A 20000-nucleotide genomic window follows, 5' to 3' on the forward strand; every position below is an offset into this window, starting at 1 on the left:
TAAAAAAAAATTAAATGGAAAAATATCTCCATTTTGTTACTTCACATCCGCGATATCGATCACATTTCTTTATGAAAGCTTGGAGCTTAAACTCAGAAATGTTTTTCAGTGATGATTACAACCAGGTGTCGAGTCTGAGCAAATTGATCCAATCCGGCCAAAATTGAAAACTACAATCTACCATTGAAGCAAATAAAATTTCTTTTCGATTCACATATCGCCTTTTTATCGCTTTCGATAGATTCACCATCCATAGTTTTCCGGGTTTGTTTAAATTGGAAAAGCAATGACACAAAACGTAACACCATAGCGACGAAGGCTCTTGTTTTTACTCCGTTCTCAAAGTTTCCTATTTATTTTTGCGCCCTTCTAAGCGCAATCCACCAGCAGATGGCCTTTTCACAATTCCCCGTAACCTTGAAAATGAAGTTTTATCGTCAGTCGCTGGACAATCTCAAGAACAGACAAGCTTTTTTTAAGATTTATCCCAATAAACGGTTGGCACTTTAGCTCAACAGTTGCACGTAGGTGCGAAGCTGAATAAACATTTTAGCATTTCATTTCCTCAATAAAATCTACCCACAACTTAGTTTATTTTCAGTTCTCTAGTGCACTTTTGTATCTGCTTATTTGAATATTAGATCAAAAAACCGAAATCTTAAAATTTTAAATTGTAAAGTGACTATGCGAGTTCTAAAGGCCCGCCCGATTTTCAAAGATAAAATAAAAAAGAAAAAATTCTAATGAGCATGCAAATTTTAAGACAGTATTTAATTTGGATTGTTACAGAATTGCAAGGGCTGAGCAAACTGAGCAGAAAAAGTATAATTACTTAGGGAAACGGCTAGCCGTCAAATGTTAAATTTTATATTAATCTGTGAATGAGAAGAAAACAACTTGTGTGAATATATATATATTTGTATTATGCTGGGTTCTCTGAGCGACATAACACTTGGACATTCATATCTGCCAAGGCAGTCAGAACTTTGACTGAACTCGATTGTGGTCGACAGGTTTTGTGTGATTCTAGAATATTCTTCGTCAAGGCCTCTCAGTCTACTTAAACTATGACGACAAGTGACGACTTTCCTATAGCCATTTTGGTGTCATTCTCGGTATTTTACAGTACGTGTTTCATGCTATCGACCATTGGCAATACTTGGGTGTTGCTACGCTGCTACAAGAATTTGAAACAAAGATACTATCCATTCATGTTGCTGTTGACAAATTTAGCATCGGCAGATCTTCTCTTTACTTTCCTAACGATTTTTAATGGTATCGGATTCTTGGAACAGTGGATCGGTGGGAACATTACCTGCAAACTCCAAGGATTCTTGCTCGAGGCGAGCTACACAACTTCAGTAACTACACTTGTGGCCATAAGCCACCAAAGACTTCGGGCTCTTGTCGACCCATTCAGCGTTCGAATCAGCAGTTGGAGCAAAAGTCAACGCATAAAACTCATTTTAATGTGGACTTCTAGCTTGCTTGTATGCTCTCCTTTGGTATATATCTATCGTGTTAAAACAAATGAAAACGGCGACGTTGTTTGTGTTACGACGACTAGGGGAAATAGAATTCCGCAAATTTTTTATAGTGTTCACACAACAATATTCTTTGTTATACCGATGTTGTATATGATAATTACACAGAGCCGCATTTATCGTTCTCTGCGAGTTGTGCCTATAATCAGAAACTCCTCGTGTTTTATTTTGCAATTAAATAAACGCCACAGGAAGGCTGCCAAGACACTTGCTGCTCTTAGCACAGCGTTTGTGATATGTTGGTCCCCGTTCATGGTCATACGAACGCTGCTTCAATTCCACTTGGCGTCCCCTGGTTTAGTTTGGAGGATGTCTCAGCTTTTAATCTTTTTCAATGCTGGGTTAGATCCTCTGTTGTATGGTTATTATGGAGGAAATATGAAGTCTTCCCTGAGGAGAATTCTATGTCGCTAATAGTACTTATGGCGCATGTCTATACCATTTGATAAAAAGGTCAATTTTCATCGACGCATTCCCTTCATTTTCCTTGTGGCAGGCAACTGATATGTTCCGAGTTCCTGGCCAACATGCCCTCGAGTCATGACCAAATATTTCGATCAGGTCATACATTAGATATATTCCAGAATGTTTGTAGCCAATGTAAAGTTAGGAGCACCGAGAAGAAAGACGCCGGAACTGTCTGATTAAAACTTTCACTGGGAGGAGGTTTTTAATTTGCATCAATTGGTAAAGATTAAATGATTTTCTGGAGAAACTGTGACGCCATCGTATTTTCCACCGTAGATGTCATTTTAGGAGCCTGTTCCAGGCTGTAACTCACCACTGTAGAAGCGGGAGAAATAGCAGGGGAGACAAAAGACGTTTGCAGTTGTCACTGAAATGGCCCCTATTTCCTCGTTTCCTCGAAGCAAGAACCAGGACACAGCAACTGACAGTTTGATCCATCTTTCTCGGAAAAAAGCTGGTGTAAAATGATTTGCACCCTTAGCCAGCAACCTGCATCAGAGATCACTTAAGTAATGCATTGAACAGTAGTCGAACAGTTTTTCAGACATTAAATCATTAATCCCTTGAATGTTTAAGATTATAAATTATTCATCCATTGCCGTCTGTTATATTTTAAATGTAAATATACCAAAGACCTCAACCTTTACACAGGGCTTATGTTTATGTGTACAGAGTCTCAAAGAGGTGTTGGCTTTCACGGCTAACAATTAAGATTCTGTCCAATATGAGTTAATAACTTTCCATTGTCGTTACCAAAAAATTTATCCTGAAGTTTGTGTTAAGTTGCGGTGATACGGCCAGAACAAAAGGCAATATAAGTCATTAGCATGCATAAGAAGAGAAACAGCTACGACTTAGATAGCAAACCGAATTTAAATTAGAGCACCTGAAAGTTTCAGTAACTGTCTCAATTGTAGCTGTAGAAATAAAAACTTGAAATTTGCCATAAAACTAGCTATTCGATTCGGGTTGGAAGAGGCCGATTCTATAAGCAGTAGAGAGCAAAGCTCGCATGTTGTTGACCAATAATTTTCTTTTGACAGTAAAGTCCACAGTGAATCAACCCTCCTAAAATATAATATTATGCTGCTGTCCAAATGACGAGTACCTGCCATGAATTTTGTTTTGAATATGGCAATATTAACTACCACAAAAACGTTCACGAAAAGGCAAAATGATTTTGAGGACATGAGGTTATTCTTCGTCGTACATTCTTTATCACCGTTGTATCAGCCGTGGGCGATCTTTTGAAGGCCAAAGCGAGACAGCTGAGGTAGGAAATTATGTACAAAATAAACTCTTTTTCCTTCACATTTGAAATTAAAGCTTTGAAAAGCAATAAAAAAGGCTTTTGAAATAGGCGCTACGGAAAACAGTAAAGGCCCTCTTTTTCCTGATTTTCGCGAAGCGTGGTGTCTGATTTTTTTTTTTTTTCAGCCAGACGCTTACACCTTTGTGCAATGAAATCGCAAATGAATAAACATGATAGCGCTGATTTTATATATCAGTGCAACGTTTTCTGAGACATAAAATAATGGAACTTATAAGTTCTAGAGCACTTCAATGTTTCATCAATTGTCTAACTAACCATACAATTGGGTGGGATAATTCTAAAATTATCACCACTAATCGGCGTTACCACCAGCGCCTTTGTTTGGAGGCTTGGCATATTAACTCCGCCCACGCTCCTTTAAATCGTGACGATGGCGGTTTGCTTCCTGACGCCTATTTACACCTCGTCAGGAAAAAGGCCGCTAATTAGTGATCATATAAAAGGACCTCTTGTTGCAGAGTTTAGATCACCCCTGATGAAGGCACTAGACAGGAGTGTCGAAACGTTGGGTCTATGAATTGTAACTTCTTCGGTTACATTCATTAAATCTGTAAACCAGAGTAGCATCAAACTATGTCTGTTTTCCCTCTGCAAGAGAAGGCATTGCCTTTACGATTGCCATATAATGGAACAACAAGTTCAGTTAACCTTGTCGCTCGTTTTTTTTTTTTTTTTGCGGGGGCTGATTTCATGCACTGTTGGAGAGCAGAGCTACTACGCTGTCGGTCAATTACTTGTTTGTGACAAAACATCAATAATAAATCAGCTTGATGATGATAAAGAAATTCAGGCTAAATTAAACTGAAAATTATTATGACACATGTGGTTTTCGATATTTTTCATTTTCAATCATCGTTGTATCAGGCGTGAATGTTCCTTTGAGATCCAAAGCTAGATAGCCTAGGTAGGAAATTATATTCAGCTAAAATCTTATCCTTAATACTTTTAATTGTATTTTGGAAAAGCAAGAAGCAAAAAGGCCTTTTTTTAAGGGGCACAGTTTTTTGAGAACAGGAGGGTTCTCTTCCTTTTAAGCCAAAGACTACACAAGTTTTTTGATGTGAAATTATGGATGATTTGATGATCAGAAAAGTGCTTTGAAAACATAATCCTATACATTAGTGCAACGTTGTCGGGTAGCAAAATTGGAAAAAAGGTGCAAATTCATCTTCATGTTTATCAAAAACCGATATTTAAGAACTGACAATAGTTAGGGATCCTTTGGTGATATCTCAATTAAAGGCCAAGAAGATTGAGAACACAACTAATTTACAACAGCTTGAAATGAAGTCCTAACAACAAAGTTATGCTGACCGGTAGATTTCGTGCGAAATGCCCTTAAAATTTGCTAGCATCAATTGCATATGTTAAGTGCATGTATTGTTAAGCAAAATAAGAACCAGGCATCCAATTAATCAGTGTTAAAGTTAGACTGCACCTTTCCAAATTCTTGTGTTTCTTCTACCGTTACACCGACCACCAGCCCAATCTCACTTAATGGGTTGTAATTTCACTACGTTTTGCGTGGGGTGCCATTTTAAGAGACCATGCTCTAATATCACACACCCTGCCCATTAAGTCTTCAGTTTGTATAGTCCTTTCACTGTTAGCTATAGGTTAATTAACTCTTTAATACTGTGCATCCTTCGAAATTTAAATTACCATCTTTATTGTAATTTTATCTTTACTGCCAAAGTAATTTAATACAGATTGTCGATCATTCTAAATCTTGTCACGATGTACTATGATTTATCTTGGAGCAAACTAGTTAATGTTCTAAGGAGGAAAAAAAACTTAGCTAATGTAACTATAGAGAGAGTTGACATCTCGTATTTATTTCATTCAGTACTCTCCAATGAAATCTTTATATTCAGCTTACTCCCATTCTGCTAATTTCGTGATATTGGTCTTGGTCATTCGTTAAGTGTCCTTTACATTTTCTTGTGATATTTGACTTGCTAATCTGGATCTTTTTTCATACAAAGTAGCTTCACAGAGTTTACAAATTCAGTTGTTTCAATGTTCAAGCCAAAAAACTGTCTCGTCATCAAACACTATAACACCTGTCTCCCTTTTTAATTTCCATGATTTTTTCCTGGCTTCTCTCGGTGGAGAGCATAAGAATATAAAAGACCTCTTTTAAGCTATCACTGAATGAACCTAAGGATAACCCGATCTTCGCAAGAAATCGAGGTTCTTCCACTAGAGAAAAAACACTCATGGCCAAAGAAGACGAAATGTATATTGCATTCGGTTACATTATTTACTCACTGTCGCTGGTGCTATCAGTGGCAGGAAACTCCCTCGTTCTTTTTGTTTGCTACCGTTCAATAAAGAGGCAAGGGTGTTTACTAAAATGGTTCATAGCCAATCTAGCCGTCGCTGATCTAACGTTTGCATTGTTGTCTATACTAGACGCGATAGCCGATCACTGGACCTGGGTTGGAGGAAAGATCACTTGTAAGCTGCAAAGTTTCTTCATAGAAGCCTGTTATACATTATCCATAACAACCCTTTCTCTTATAAGCTTTGAGCGACTCAAGGCTGTTGTTGAACCATTTCGACGAATAGCGATTACTACAAAGAGTGTATACAGAAAATTGATTATCTCGTGGATTGTTAGCTTGCTTGTTGCCTCACCCTTACTTTATGCCTACCAGACGCAAGCTAACGACGAAGGAACAATTCTCTGCACCAACGACACGCTTGGAGATTTGGGAAGACAAATCTACTACAGTATTCATGCCATTGGTTTTTTCCTGGGTCCTCTTATCTTCATGATTTATGCCCAGGCTAAAATCTTCTCAACTCTGCGCTCTAGCGCAAAGGTTTCTCCCAGAAAAAATACTTTTACAGCTATGCGTTCCAGACAGCATCTAAAGGTCGCCAAACCTCTAGCAGCTCTTACATTAGCGTTTGCAGCTTGCTGGTCGCCCTTTTTCTTTGTTCGAGCGTTGAGATACTTTCACGTAACAAACGACGAGTACATGTGGAGAGCAACGCAATTTTTGATATTTTTGAACACGTTATTAGATCCAATAATTTATGGTATCTACAGAGAGCGCAAGAATGTTAAAGCAGTTTTCAAACTCTTATTCTCCTGTGCAAATATTTAGACTAGTGCACGAGTACCGTGAGGACACAAAAACTGTAAAATACTGAGACTGTAATCTCAATTTTGGCAACACGTTGCCAATTCTTTTATTTTGATGTGGTGAAGAGTGGTATTCATTACAACTCCATAGCGGATTAAATGTGAACCTCAAAAATTGAGGTTGTTAAGTATTCATATATTCAGGCTATTGTTCTTTCTCATTACTTATTCATTCCGATGAGTTTGCCGACATGTCGGCATGCTTCCGAAGATCGTGAAGAGCGCAACTTCTTTGATGTAGGTGAGATATTTTTCTTTTGTTAACAGATGAAATAAACTCTCCCGGGAATCTGCTTGATTGATGTCTAATAATTGCTACGCATTCCGGTGTGTTGGTCAACATGTCAAAGACATCAACCTCGGATCAAACCCAAGCACTTATCAGCTTACATGTCTTTTCAAGTAGAAGTCATTGCATGCGCCGCGCGCCCCCAAACGGAGCTCGCGTATTTTAACATAGTACGGTATTTGCGATGTGAAGTTAAGAGAACAAGCGGTATAAATATACCATATAGATTTTAAACAGGGTTCTTAAATCATTGAGAACTTGCTTTGTTGCTTTCTAAGATATTTTTATCCGGTGGAAAAAATAAAAGTACGAGTAATGAGTATAATAAATTAATAAAATACGTTCTAGAGTGTTCAATGCACGTAATGACTCGCGTAAACGAACCCCCCATTGACAACAAGCAAGACACGACACGCAATTGGTTGCTTCTTGACAATAGTTCATTCACAATTTGTAAACATCCGTTCGCGTTCCACGCCGCAAGGACAAAATTCAGCTGAGGCGATCTGCCGATCTACAATTTCTTGTGGTTAGTTGTGTTGCAAAATCAGGGTGTTGAGTTTGACAATGGATGAATCTTCTGATGGAGAAATAAACTGGCCAAAAAGTTTCAAGCCGATCTTGAAAGGTGGCAGTAAATACTTCGTGATCGACGAATCATTTCTGGTCGCATTAGGAATCAAAGTCCATGTAAAGCAAAGAGGATTCAAAGATCTCGATCACATACTAGAAAGACACGGTAAGTAGAATTTACGAATCTTTTCACGAAATCAATGTAGTTTATCAGCTATCGTCTAAAGAATCGAGGTAATGGGCAATAGGGTACTATTTGTCAAGCCTTCTGATAACCTGCGATAACGCGAAAAGAAACTTATTTCCCCTGGATTGAACAATCAATCGAACATTGCAATGAAAACCCTGATCACTCGAACTATGTTGCCCTTATAGGCTGAAAAAATTACGATTACAGTATATTGCAGGTCCATGTTTGTATATGAGCGAGGTGTGATTTCAAACCCTTGTATCTTTCTCCCTAAAAATAGAATATGCTGTATCGTCTTTCTTTTGGTTATTGTTGTAGACAATCCAATACAAGTTGGTGATAAATAGCATAAGGAAATGTTGTTTTCAGGTAGCACGGCCGAAATCGGCCTGTGACAAGTCTTCCAACCGTCAATTTTCGTTCTCAGCAGCGAGTAATACCATGACCAACGCCACAGAATACGTAACTTTCGGTTTTTCTTTTCGTATTTTGGTTTTCTTCCCTTCTAGAAACTTTTGAACGTCACTGTCTGTAAGCGATACGAAGTTTTCAGTGTTTTGGCAGCCATCATCCGAGGAAAACCTTGGATTGAGATTGATGAAGGTTTTGCTATTCATTCATTAACATGACAGAGTGGTGCGAAAAGCTAGTGACGCGTCAGCAGCTAATTAGTAATATCCAACACACGTGAACATTATCGTATTTTTTACGTGTGTCGTTGCGGCTTTCTCAGGGCTGGAAATCCTTGTATAATATTAAAAAATTGTTACTTTGGCGCTGTTACCCTGTTACAGAATTGTCGCGAATTTTACCAAACGTTTCAAAGGCTGTTATTGTCCGTTAAGAGATATATTCCTGATAATAACGACAACTTGGTGGCAGCCCAAAATTATAGACTAAATAAAGCATAAAAGAAATACCTGTTGGCAAAAGAGTTAGACTTTTTAATGGTCAATATGTCCTTACACTGACCTCAGATAATGATAGCTTTGGTTTTATGGCTAGTTTAACTGCTATGACTTCTAAATAAGATCGAATTGGGAAGTTACCGTATGTCTGAGCTATAGGGACAAATGTAAGTGACCAACATTTGCGTCATTGCTGAGGGACCTTAGAACTGTTTTTACCTGTTGGTTATTTACTTCTTCAGATCCGATAGTACATCTTTTAAATGTCATTTGCGTTAAATATGTGTTTTTTCTGACTCCAGCTTATAAAAAACGCAAAATTGAACAGATTACATATACGTGTACCTTCAATTTGCTGCCAGTGTCATCACTCATCTTTGCCGGCTTACCAGCAAGGTACAAAAAAAAAAAAAAGAAAGAAAGAAAGAAAAAAAAAAACACTAACTGCAAATGATAGTGAGTTGTTTATCTGGTGAGTGGATGCCCTTTCGGGTATGCTGTCTCAGGGTCTCAAACACTGATTGATCTATGAAAAAGACACCTTTCCCAACAAACGTTGTTGTTCATAATGGCTGTAAACATATGAAAATCATATGTGTGCACTGCGGTTGAAGAAACGAATTTAGAATCGATCCTCGCAGTTATGAACACTACTGAACTAGTACTAGAAATGAGGCCTGAAAAAAATTCAGGTAAGTACGGGATTTGAACCCATAACCTTTGCGATACCGGTACAGAGTTCTACCAACTGAGCTAACAAGTCTCTGCGGTATTGCCTCCTCTTTTGAGGCTGCAAAAGCTATCTTTACCAGAAATATGGGATGAATACAGCATAGTAATATTTTCTAGACCTGTTGTAGGCCCTGTTGCCTGGGTTAATACTTTACCTAGTGTTAGCACCTTTTTTCACCACCTTTTTGTGGTCACTGTAAGTATCACCAGAATATGAGCAGATACAATTCGTATTAAGAAATGTACAAATTTTGACATACTGGCAGGGATTATACTCCTTTGACAGCTGTTTTATTCACAGGTGTTCTGTGTTTGTCGAAAAAGGTTAGTTGGAGAGAATAATATTTTTATTTTGTTGAAAAATTACTTCTCTTGTATACATAACTATTTATCTCTCATACCTCTTATGGTTCTTAGTTTAATGAAGGGAGCTTTGTATGTAATTATATCAGCTGCTAAGGGCTGTATAGTGAGTGTATCTCAAATAAGCAATTGGAACCATCCAGGATTATGTTTGCATTGTTTCGGCCCTAAGAGGTGCTCTCCTTTGACACTATATGCGAGCTAAATCAGTCACCTTTTGTTAACCTAATGTAAAGATACGAAATGGCGCAAGTGTGACCATTTTATATCATACCACTAATTTTAGTCCCTTGTAGCCTGCAGAGCAGGCGTAATTTTGACGAGCAAGTGCTCAGTATTTACGAAAATTATGGCCGCCATTTTTTATTTTAATGAAAGTGTAAGGCTGTGGATAGAAAGAAGTTTGTAACAAGGGGATGGTCGACGGTCAAAAATATGGAGAAGGTTGGGGGTGGGGAAATGAAGATTGCGCCTACCCGAAGTCACTGTTAGTTGCAAAACTCCGTTCGTGGGAGTTCCTGATTGGTGTGGTTAGGCTCCAGCTATCATCACTAGCCAAACGTGTCATTTGAGCGTCATTCTGACACTTTGCCCGTGCGGGAGAAAGACTGAAAGACGGCAAACTCTGAATGTGAAGTTATTAGTTTCGATTCCGCTCTCGAGGAAGCACTTAGTATCCTTCGGAATTTGATATGTCTTGCGCATTAAAATCGGAACAAAAAGAAGCAATTTCTACACTGGTTTCTGGTAAGGAGTTACTAACCATGTTGCCAATTGGCTTTTGGAAAAGTCTGATATTTCAGGTGTTGGTTCTTATGAGAGAAATTATGACGGGAAACCTTCGAGCGTAGTTCTCGTTTGTCCGCTTTAACGTATTGTTTATGATCAAATGGAATAAGCATCTTCGATCTGATTAACGGCAGCTACGCTCACGGACTGTCATTTGGAGGATATAGAGTGCGGCAAATATCAACTCGTATTTGCGTCAGCAGGGAACGTTTTGGTGTAGCCATTTTTTTCTTTGATGAAAAAACAGCCACACCGTTTCACCAGAGTATGACGGTTTGCATCAAACAAATATTATTGCGGGTAAACCTTCGAGTGCAGTTGTTTGTTGCTTCAAAGTATCGTTTACGATCAAATGGAATTGTCAAATAGATTAACGGCAGCTATACTCAAGGATTTTCGTTTGGAAAATAAATAGTGCAGCAAATATCAGCTCATATTTGTGACCGCGGAGGAGGTTTTGTCGAAGCCAATTCTTTTCTGGCTAAAAAAAAAACCTGTTTCACCGTTTCACTTATCGGCTCTACGTGTGTTTGTTTTTGTCGGATGACAGAACTTCCGGTTTTTTATTTAACTCATTTTGATTGGTTGCCTGATCATTTCCGGAAATTCAGTGACGCGCAATTGAAAACTCCCACGTAGCGCCTTTTTTGTGTATCTTCCTGCGGGAGAAAAACTAAATCGAATCTCTGATTCTGGCCCGTTCACGGCCAGAATGATAAAATTGTACCGAGGGAGAAGCACGTTGGCCTCTTTATAGTCCAATCTTTTATTTGACCTTCATTCAAGCGCCAAGATAACTGATCCACGGACTGTTCCGCTTTTTATAAGTGACAAAGGATTACAACACATTGAACTTTAGCGGAATTATAACCAACAAATGCTGCGTTATAAGCTACTCCCTGCAAACACCTTTCAAAACTGTTTGTAAATAAGGTAAAAAAGGTTGGAAAATTATAACAGTTAGAGCTGGACTGCACGGGCCTAAGTTCACCTTGACGCCATAGCTGTCTTATCAATTAATCATTAAGCCCAAAATGAAGAACTAACCGCTTTTTTTGTTACACTAGATGTATTATTTCACGAACAATTCTAATCCTTGATTTGACATAGATTTGGACAGGAACTACAGCCTTATGGAATCATACTGCTATCAAATGCAATCTTCTTGAGATCAAATTTTAAAACCGCTGAAGTAGCTGAAAGAAAACAATTTTCACCAAATTGAATTTGTAATGCTTTCACTTTCAAATAAAGTAATTAAAAAGAAGCTGTAAATATTTAGTTATGCATCGATGAATACTCGGGCGTAAAACGCTTATGAAAGTCGATTTTCATTCTTTTTTCACAAACAGGAAAATGACAGGTGCATAAGTCTATTTAAATTTTGGCATCTAGCAGCCAAGATATGTAAATAGAAAAATTGGCACAAAACACATTTTAAATTTTCTCTAAGAGTTACTGTCAACTTTTCAATGGTATCTGACAGATTTTATTTTAACCTAAAAATTGACTTTTGGGGATTAAAGTAATGCTTTTTACATCAGTCAGAAAAATACTATTGAACATTTGTGTATTTCGTACGGCATTTCCAATGACATCAAAATCAAATTTCTCCTGGAAACCAAAAGGTTAATAATTTATAAGCGGTATCTTGGATTTGGATAGTAATAAACTGGCTTCCAACAATTTGCACGGTGTTTTCAAACATAACATTTAGTATGCTATGATATATTCTTACGCTCTTCATACAGTCCTATTGTACACTAAATATGCAGCTGTCGATGGAGAACTTAAAAAGGGTGGTAAACAACGAAAAGTAGAAATAAATCCATTTGAAGCGGGGGAAAGAAAATGGAAAAACCAAAAGCAGTCTTGGCATTTACCGTTGTACTTTGATTAGTTCTGTAGCGACTAAAGTTGACTTAGTTGAACAAGGACAGAGAGGTGTAAAAATTTAGCTTTAAATTATTCGGAATATTGCTAAAAAGAATATTTTACCCAAACCAAAATGACGGTAAGTGACAATGTCGCTGCGCCTGCTTCGATATTGTTTATCGTAATTTACACCTCAGTTTTCATTTTATCAACGTTTGGTAACACATGGGTTTTGCTAACTTGCTACAAGACTTTAAAAAGAAGGTATTCCCCGTTTAAGTGGTTATTGGTGAATTTAGCGATGGCGGATCTCCTGTTTACTCTTCTTTCCGTATTTAACATGATCGGATATTTGTGGCGCTGGATAGGTGGAAACAACACTTGTAAGCTTCAAGGATTCTTTGTGGAGGCGAGCTATACGACTTCCATCATGACACTTGTAACTATTAGTTACCAAAGATTAAAAGCTACCACAGATCCATTTAGTTCCAGAGCAAGAGACTGGTGCAGCAGAGAATACTTTAAACCAGTTATAATTTGGGGATTTAGCTTACTGGTCTGCACTCCTCTGCTGCAAATCTACAGCGTAAAAACGGTGGACAGCAACGTTGCTTGTATGACTACGAGAAATGGAGTCACTGTCCCGCAGATTTATTACAGTTTGCATACGACATTATTCTTTGCGGCCCCGTTGTTTTACATGATTTTTACCCAAATCCGAATTCATCTCGCTCTTCGCACAAGCGTTAGACCAACAAGCAAATTGTTCACTTCGCGAGCACAGAGACGACACAAAAAGGCTACAAAGACACTTGCTGCACTAACTATAGCATTTGTGATCTGTTGGTCTCCTTTCATGGTCAATCGGATGCTAATATACTTTCGTTTAGCACCAAAAGGACTCATTTGGAGGGCATCTCAACTTTTAATCTTTCTCAATACCGGATTGGATCCTTTGTTGTACGGTTTGTACGACGGAGACTTGAAGTCTTTACTACGAAGAGTTCTCTACAAGAACAGGGATAACACAGTGACATCTCTTTATCAAAATACATTAGAGTGAAAGGTATACTTGAAAACTTAATCTGTTGGACACAGCGCATGAGCCCGTGGCAGCCACGAAGGAGTGTTCCATAATCTACACGATTCGCAGCGGGTATTTTCTTTAAAGCTAGACAAGAGAAGGGAACAAAGAAATAGGAAATAATTTTCCTGACAGTATAAATATTTAATTCATACTGTTGTATCTATAATACGTAAAGTACACACCAACATTCTCAGGGATTAATTTTCTGCCGAAGAAACCTCTGGAAATCCACTTGATTCCTTTTACTTGTAGGAACAAAAAGTTGACAAGACACACCATCAGTAAGAGAGGAAAAGCTGAGAAAAGCAACCGGCGTTGAATGAAAAGTTCTTTTGGATATTTCGATCAATTTGCCATGCTTGCTACCTCTCAAATATTTGCACAAACTTTCATTTTGTTAGAAACGTGCCCTTCTGAATTCAGCCAAGTTATATATTTTATATGCGAAAGATAAATTAACAAAAACAGATAAACAAAATAGAATAAGACGGAGCAAGTTCAGCCAGAAGAAGTGACTTGTCTACAATATATATGTATATATATATATATATATATATATGTATGTATGTAAATTTTGTGTTAAGGAAAGGTGCCTCAGCGGTTTGTAAAAAAAGAAAAAAAAACAGGTGTTTTTCTCCCACGAAAATCTTATATTTTACTGTAATTGAATAAAAATAAGTTAAGATGGTAAAAACGAAATGTACTACAGTAGTTAGCGAAAGTCATAAAAGCCATGGTAATTTCATTATATCACAGGTTTCAAGTGAATATCAGTAAATAACATATACCCTTACGAAGTTGTACCATCGAATTTATTGATTTACAGGGAGACTTACATTGTGAATAGGAAAAATTGGAAAGGTGTGCGTTATACTAAGGATCTAACGAAATAAGGATTTTTGCTGTGTAACTTAAAATCAAGTCGCTATAGAGTGAGGATCAGGGAGATAACCAATATCACCTGGTGAATCTTATCTAAACTGGGGCATATTGAATAAACCATGTATTTAATCAATATATAATAATGTAGTTTCCTTATTGCCAAGAGGTCGACAACATCGGATAAGCGTAATAAACATTCAAAACTGACCGTGATTGGGTAAGGATTTCGTTAGAGGGGAGTTCAAATTAAGATCAACATAATTAGAAGTATAGTTCAATGATTCCTCTGATCAGTTGACAATGTTCTTTTTAAAGCTATGGTTGAATAGCTAAACCATTCGATTAAAATAAACGTCAAAAGTTGTAAAGTTCTTAGAGTTCAAAATAAATTCAAATAGGCAGTATTGTTCCAAGGTCCTTTTGATCTAAAGTAAATTTGACATCTGTGAGATGATAGTAAGTTTTTATGTAAATTCATAAGGGCATTGAAATATGCCACTACCATAAGTCACAAAGGTCTTCCAAGATCGCCAAGAAATATTTTGTGAAACGTTCATGGCATTAAACCGATCAGGATCTTGTCGTTAAGCATTTGATGAATATTCAAAACATTTGAACTGCACAATTATCGTAACGTTGATATAATCATACTGATATGTCATTATATAGATTTATATCAAACGCTGATATAAATCATATATCACCGGTTTCGATCAAATTGGTGGGTTGTGTGGAAGCTAACACCACCTTGCACACAACGGTTTCAATCAAGTTCTGTTTAACATCACTTTTAAGTTTTGTTAAAGCAAAGAAGAAATGTTAGTTATGACAGTTACATATCATTATATTTCACTTGATCATCTTGGCAGCTTGTGTGTCCCAAGGTTTGCTTATTTATCATTTTTAAAGTGATGTTTTGTAAGAAAGAACATAGCATAACCAGATGCTACAATTTTGATAAACAGAGCGATAAATATTACAAACAGTGCTTCAACTATTCTATAAAGCTGTCCAAAACTAGAGATTAAAACTTGCCGAGGGCTTACGATGAAATTCACGGCTTTTTGAATAAGCTTATACATAAGCACTTTCACAAGATGCGGAAATAGCTTATAATTATGTTGGAAGAATGAATAGCGATTATTCTACTACATCATGCATATCTGTTGTCTTCAAATTTGGCACCACTTATGTAAAGAAAGGATTAAGAATGCTTATCGTCAGGCTCTGATCGCTTTAAGAGATAGGGCTGAGGAGATTTCCATTGAAATTAATTGATGACATCCAATTTCTTGTCAGGAAAACACATAAACTTTCTTAATACTCCTGTTGTAACAGCTGCTTCGCAAAGTAAAGAAGCTTTCTTAATGTTTCCTGTTGATCCCGGCATAATTAAGCTAGATATATTCCATTCTACTTGAACCACAAAAAAGAAAAAAAAACAACAATAACAAACAAGCGAGGGTATGGACTTTCTAATAGAAGATCCAACCCAGGCAAGTTTTAGTTCTATTTACCTCTTCCTTTTTTTTTCGGGTTTTAATAAGTTGACAGCTTGTTATACAAACAGGTTTGGTTAAAATAAGACAAGATTCAGAATGGTCGTCGGCGCGCAATCAATCACAGAGACACACATTGGCTCTGAGCAAGGTAAGAAACGCTTGTTTAACACAGCATTTGAAGAGGACCCGAATACTACACATGGCAACGAGCGGCGGATTTCCCATAGCATTAGTTGCCACATTCACATGTGTTTATTTCCTAATCTTCCTGTCGTCAATCGTGGGGAACTCATTTGTTCTTTGGCTCTCTTACAAACTTAAACGACAACAAGAGTCTTCTTTGACGTGTTACATCGCCAACTTAGCAATTGCAGACGTAGCATTTACGGTACTGACTATTTTTGACTTGATGTGGACCTGGGTAGGCGGCGAGATATCCTGTAAACTACAAAGCTTTGTCATTGAAGCATGTTACTCCACCTCCATACTGACTCTTGTTCTTATCAGTTTTGAGCGTCTGAAGGCTGTGGTAGACCCTTTAAGAGTCAGACTTATCACAAGGGAAAACATGCTACGAAAGTTAATCGCCGTTCGGTCAGTTGGCGCAGTCGTCGCTTCGCCTTTGCTTTATGCTTATCAAACCCAAACAGATGACACAGGAACCATTTCCTGCACGAATATCGTGTTCGGGGATTTAGCGCGACAGACCTATTATCCCGTACGGGCCTGAGTTTTTTTCAGGTCCTATTTACAACTACTCGTTTCAGTAGTGTTCTTAGCTGCGAGGATCTCCTAATTTCATCTCTCCACCGCAGTGCAAATATGTGAAATTTTCATATATCTAAAATCTTCATTCACTTGGATGTTTATTTGTACCCGATTCATTGACCAGCTCCCAGTTGGCTTGTTAGCTCAATTGGTAGAGCGCTGCACCGGTATTGCAGAGGTCACGGGTTCAGACCTATTATACTATTCACGCATTTTGTTTTTTCCTTGTACCTCTTGTCTACATGATAGTTGTTCAGAAGAGAGTTTTTCTATCCTTACGCTCAAGCGTTGCATCAGATACATCAAGCACCATAGCTTCCATGCGCTATAAGCGGCATTACAAATTGGCCAAGGTCTTGGCTGCACTCACAATAGCGTTTGTAATATGTTGGTCACCTTTCATGGTCACACGCACGTTGTTGTACTTCCATTTCACAAATGGTGGTTACGTATGGCGAGCGTCTCAGTTATTGATTGATATTGATATTGTTAAATACGGCCTTAGATCCAATATTATACGGAGTCTACGGAGAAGCTATGAGGCAGTATGCTCGAAGTTTATTCAAGAAAACAAGACGGCCCCTGTTTCCTCATGTGGACCCTCTCCGCGACAGACAAGAAAGAGTGCAAGTAATGGATTCACAAGCCATAGAACTTTATTATATGCAGAAAAATAAATCGGAATAATTTAATGAGGTGTTGGCTGCTCAACCCCTTACCCACTAACATCAGTATGCATATTCTTCAAACTGTTTTCCATTCATCTCCTGAGATGCCGATAAGAAGAATTTGAGCTTCTTTAGTTGGTGATCATTTCCTTTACTCGCGGGACCTTAGAGTTTGATTCAAAAAGGTGATATTGAATGTGGCATCGGATGCTAGATCATAGGGCTAAAATGGTCATAATCCAGGAAATCGTGAACCATACTTTGCTGCGAGATTTCTCGTTCGTTAGAGGAGTTATTTCTAAGAATGAGCAGAACACAACTAAATGAAATAAAAGTCAATGGAATTTTTTTCCCTTAGGGAGTTATTTAGGGTTGTGTTTGCTATTTATGTGACGATTGTTAGTGTTAGGCTCTTTTCTCCATTATGAATGTCGTAAATTCGAAGTATGCCTAGTTTTACTGGGAAAAAAGAAATAATTATAGCATGTGAAAACTTAATTTGACATGGTGTTACATTACCAAAATAAAGTTTCTGTCAACACTGATGACGTATAATTTTGACATCTTGTGAGGGACATGTTAAAATACGAAATTATATTTAGTCAGCCTGTGTTCGACTGCATACATGCGTCGGGGCATTTCCGCAAGCGATGGTTGAGATTCCGCATAACTATTCCAAGCCAAAATGACATTTAAAAGTAATTTTTAGTTCCAAGCAGAATGCGTGTCACAAACTTTTATCTATCTTTTCGTGGCTTCTTATATCGTCAGTTGGAACCAGAACGCGCTCTCTCATTGACCGATAGGTGGAACAGGAGTAGTTATTGTTCAACTGCACATAGCAGAATACAATAACGCGCGAACAGTGTGCAAATATCCTGCGATATTATACGGTTATTTAGACAGTTGGTTGGTTACTTTGTACTGAAAAAAACCCTGTTTAACCAGTCGGCTGCGCGCTCTACGTTTCTTTAGTCGCTTTGCTATTCTCGCCTTATGAGAAACAAGCAGAGAGACTTAGCAGAAATAAAAGCAATTGGAGAATAAATAACCTATAAGTATTTTGACTCACCCTACAAAATATGGCAAAATACTGAGCGATACAACACACCAAAACATCTAATAAGATATATTTACCCTGCTATCACGGTTATAACTTGTAACGTTCGCGCGAATCTTTCAGAAGTAGTTTATGAGAGTAATAGAAAACAAATTCCGTGGTTTACATGGCCTCATCTACACAATCAAGGTAATTTTGGTTCTCTCAACTGAGTTAATAATGTCAATTGGCCACCGTAAAGAGTTTCAAAGCTGACATTTCCAGCGTTAGTCCTTCATCATCGCACTGACTGAGCGCTAACGCTCGAAACGGCACCTTTGGCCATATTACATTATTAACTCAGTTGAAAAACCAAATTATCTTGTAATACCCCCACTGACTCAGCAACACAGTTTTTTTTTTTTAAATTACCTCATTTCTTTAATTTCCTTCTTAACCTGCTTGCAAATATTTAAATTTTATGTTTTAAGTGAAGTGACTGAGAAGATAAAACAGAAGTGTTGCAGAGCTCTCCTCCCAGAATAAGAACACTTTTCTGGTACATATGACTACCATATGTGTCGTACCCCTTAAACCCTCTAGATTTCATTAGTACACGTAATTCTCCTTACTGTCTGCAATACAATTTATGTGATGTTAGTTTGTAGAATTTAGAATTGGATCAACCATTAATTCCCTAACTGATATTTTTCTGTATTCTCATTACTTGTCTGCTTGCTATCACACTGATAGTGTAAGGAGAAATTCTGTCTCGGTCACTAGCGGGACTAAAAGGGTTAAAATGGGGGATTTCATTATATTGAAATGATTAAATTTTCTTATTCTTTCAAATGTAAAAGCTAATGTTATAAAACAGTGGAAAAACCTGTTGCTGGTAGCTTATGTCTGTAATGTTTAAGTGTTTATGGGAAATGCTTTTCTTCGAAAGCAATGATACAGAAGTTTTCAAAGCTGATAGAAATAAGCTGTTTGCAAGTAATGAAAAGTAAATTGACAATCATATCTTAATGCTTGACATGCTTTGCTCAGACCTGTCAGTTGTGTGTACCTACCATTGTAGAGATGTCTTTCAAAAGAATGTTTTGGTGTGGATGTTGTTCTTTGTTGATCTTTGTACCTAAAAAAGCTACTAAAGGAACTGAACTTTAATTTTTATGTGCACAAGACACCCTCAATCAGAAAAATGAGGTAAATTGTAAACTCAGTTTACCATATGATAGAAGAAACATCACAAGAGTACTTAAGAAGGGAAACTTGGATTGTGCTAGGTAATTTCTTCTATTGCCCTTCATGTTTTTGATTCAAATAAAATTTAATCAGTAGTAGGGTTTGCCTGCAATGTGTCAAATTACCAGTGTAGCAGACTTGATTCTTCTCAGATGTCAGCTGGTAAAAGATAGATACTAAGAATAGATGATAATTATCCCCAAATTAATATTTGTCTTTATTCTTATCACTTACCCGGTTGATATTATATTGATATTGTAGAGAAAAATTCTTTCTTGATCACTCATGGGAGTTAGAGGGTTAATATTCATAACAAAGTTTCATTTAACATAAGATGTTTCAAGAACTTTTTTCCTTTCTTTTAAATACCATTTACTATTTCTGGAGACAACTAACCATTTAACTCCCAAGATCTCATTAGTAATTCTCCTTACTGTCTACCACATAGTTCTTGTGATGTTAGTTTTGAGAATTTGGTATTGGATCAACCAATAATCCCCTAATTACTATTTTTATTTATTCTTATCACTTGTCTGCTTGATATTGTTAGGAGAAATTCTGTCTTGATCATACATGGGAGTTAAAGGG

General features: G+C 37.4%; 4 protein-coding genes and 1 long non-coding RNA gene across 5 annotated transcripts in view; 4 read left to right on the forward strand and 1 right to left on the reverse strand.

Annotated features, from left to right (window-relative positions):
- The first annotated feature begins 530 nt into the window (after positions 1-530).
- LOC113683938 (QRFP-like peptide receptor) lies at positions 531-3320 on the forward strand. The gene has a single exon (XM_027201226.2). It carries the CDS (start codon positions 1068-1070, stop codon positions 1956-1958), a length of 891 nt encoding a protein of 296 aa, XP_027057027.2. The 5' UTR covers positions 531-1067; the 3' UTR covers positions 1959-3320.
- Positions 3321-3747: 427 nt separating this feature from the next.
- Positions 3748-4907, reverse strand: LOC149050297 (uncharacterized). Its single transcript, XR_016183308.1, has 2 exons — positions 4784-4907; positions 3748-3933 (listed from the first exon to the last, which is right to left on the reverse strand). It is a non-coding gene; the product is annotated as an uncharacterized LOC149050297 (long non-coding RNA).
- A 352-nt stretch (positions 4908-5259) lies between these two features.
- Positions 5260-6786, forward strand: LOC113683963 (pyroglutamylated RF-amide peptide receptor-like). Its single transcript, XM_027201250.2, has one exon. The coding sequence runs from the start codon at positions 5565-5567 to the stop codon at positions 6459-6461; it is 897 nt and encodes a 298-aa protein (XP_027057051.2). The 5' UTR covers positions 5260-5564; the 3' UTR covers positions 6462-6786.
- A 602-nt stretch (positions 6787-7388) lies between these two features.
- On the forward strand, positions 7389-14195 carry LOC113683937 (galanin receptor 2b-like). Its single transcript, XM_089196918.1, has 2 exons — positions 7389-7527; positions 8061-14195. The coding sequence occupies exon 2, from the start codon at positions 12352-12354 to the stop codon at positions 13279-13281; it is 930 nt and encodes a 309-aa protein (XP_089053044.1). The 5' UTR covers positions 7389-7527; positions 8061-12351; the 3' UTR covers positions 13282-14195.
- LOC113683966 (galanin receptor 2b-like) overlaps positions 7390-20000 on the forward strand; it is a 23771-nt gene continuing 11160 nt past the window's right edge. Inside the window, exon 1 of the mRNA XM_089196916.1 lies at positions 7390-7527. The gene's annotated coding sequence lies outside the window, so the exon portion shown is untranslated. The remainder of the gene's footprint in view (positions 7528-20000) is intronic.

This window comes from Pocillopora damicornis, chromosome 2 (genome assembly GCF_964200805.1).
Source record: "Pocillopora damicornis chromosome 2, jaPocDami1.2, whole genome shotgun sequence".
NCBI lineage: Eukaryota > Metazoa > Cnidaria > Anthozoa > Scleractinia > Pocilloporidae > Pocillopora > Pocillopora damicornis.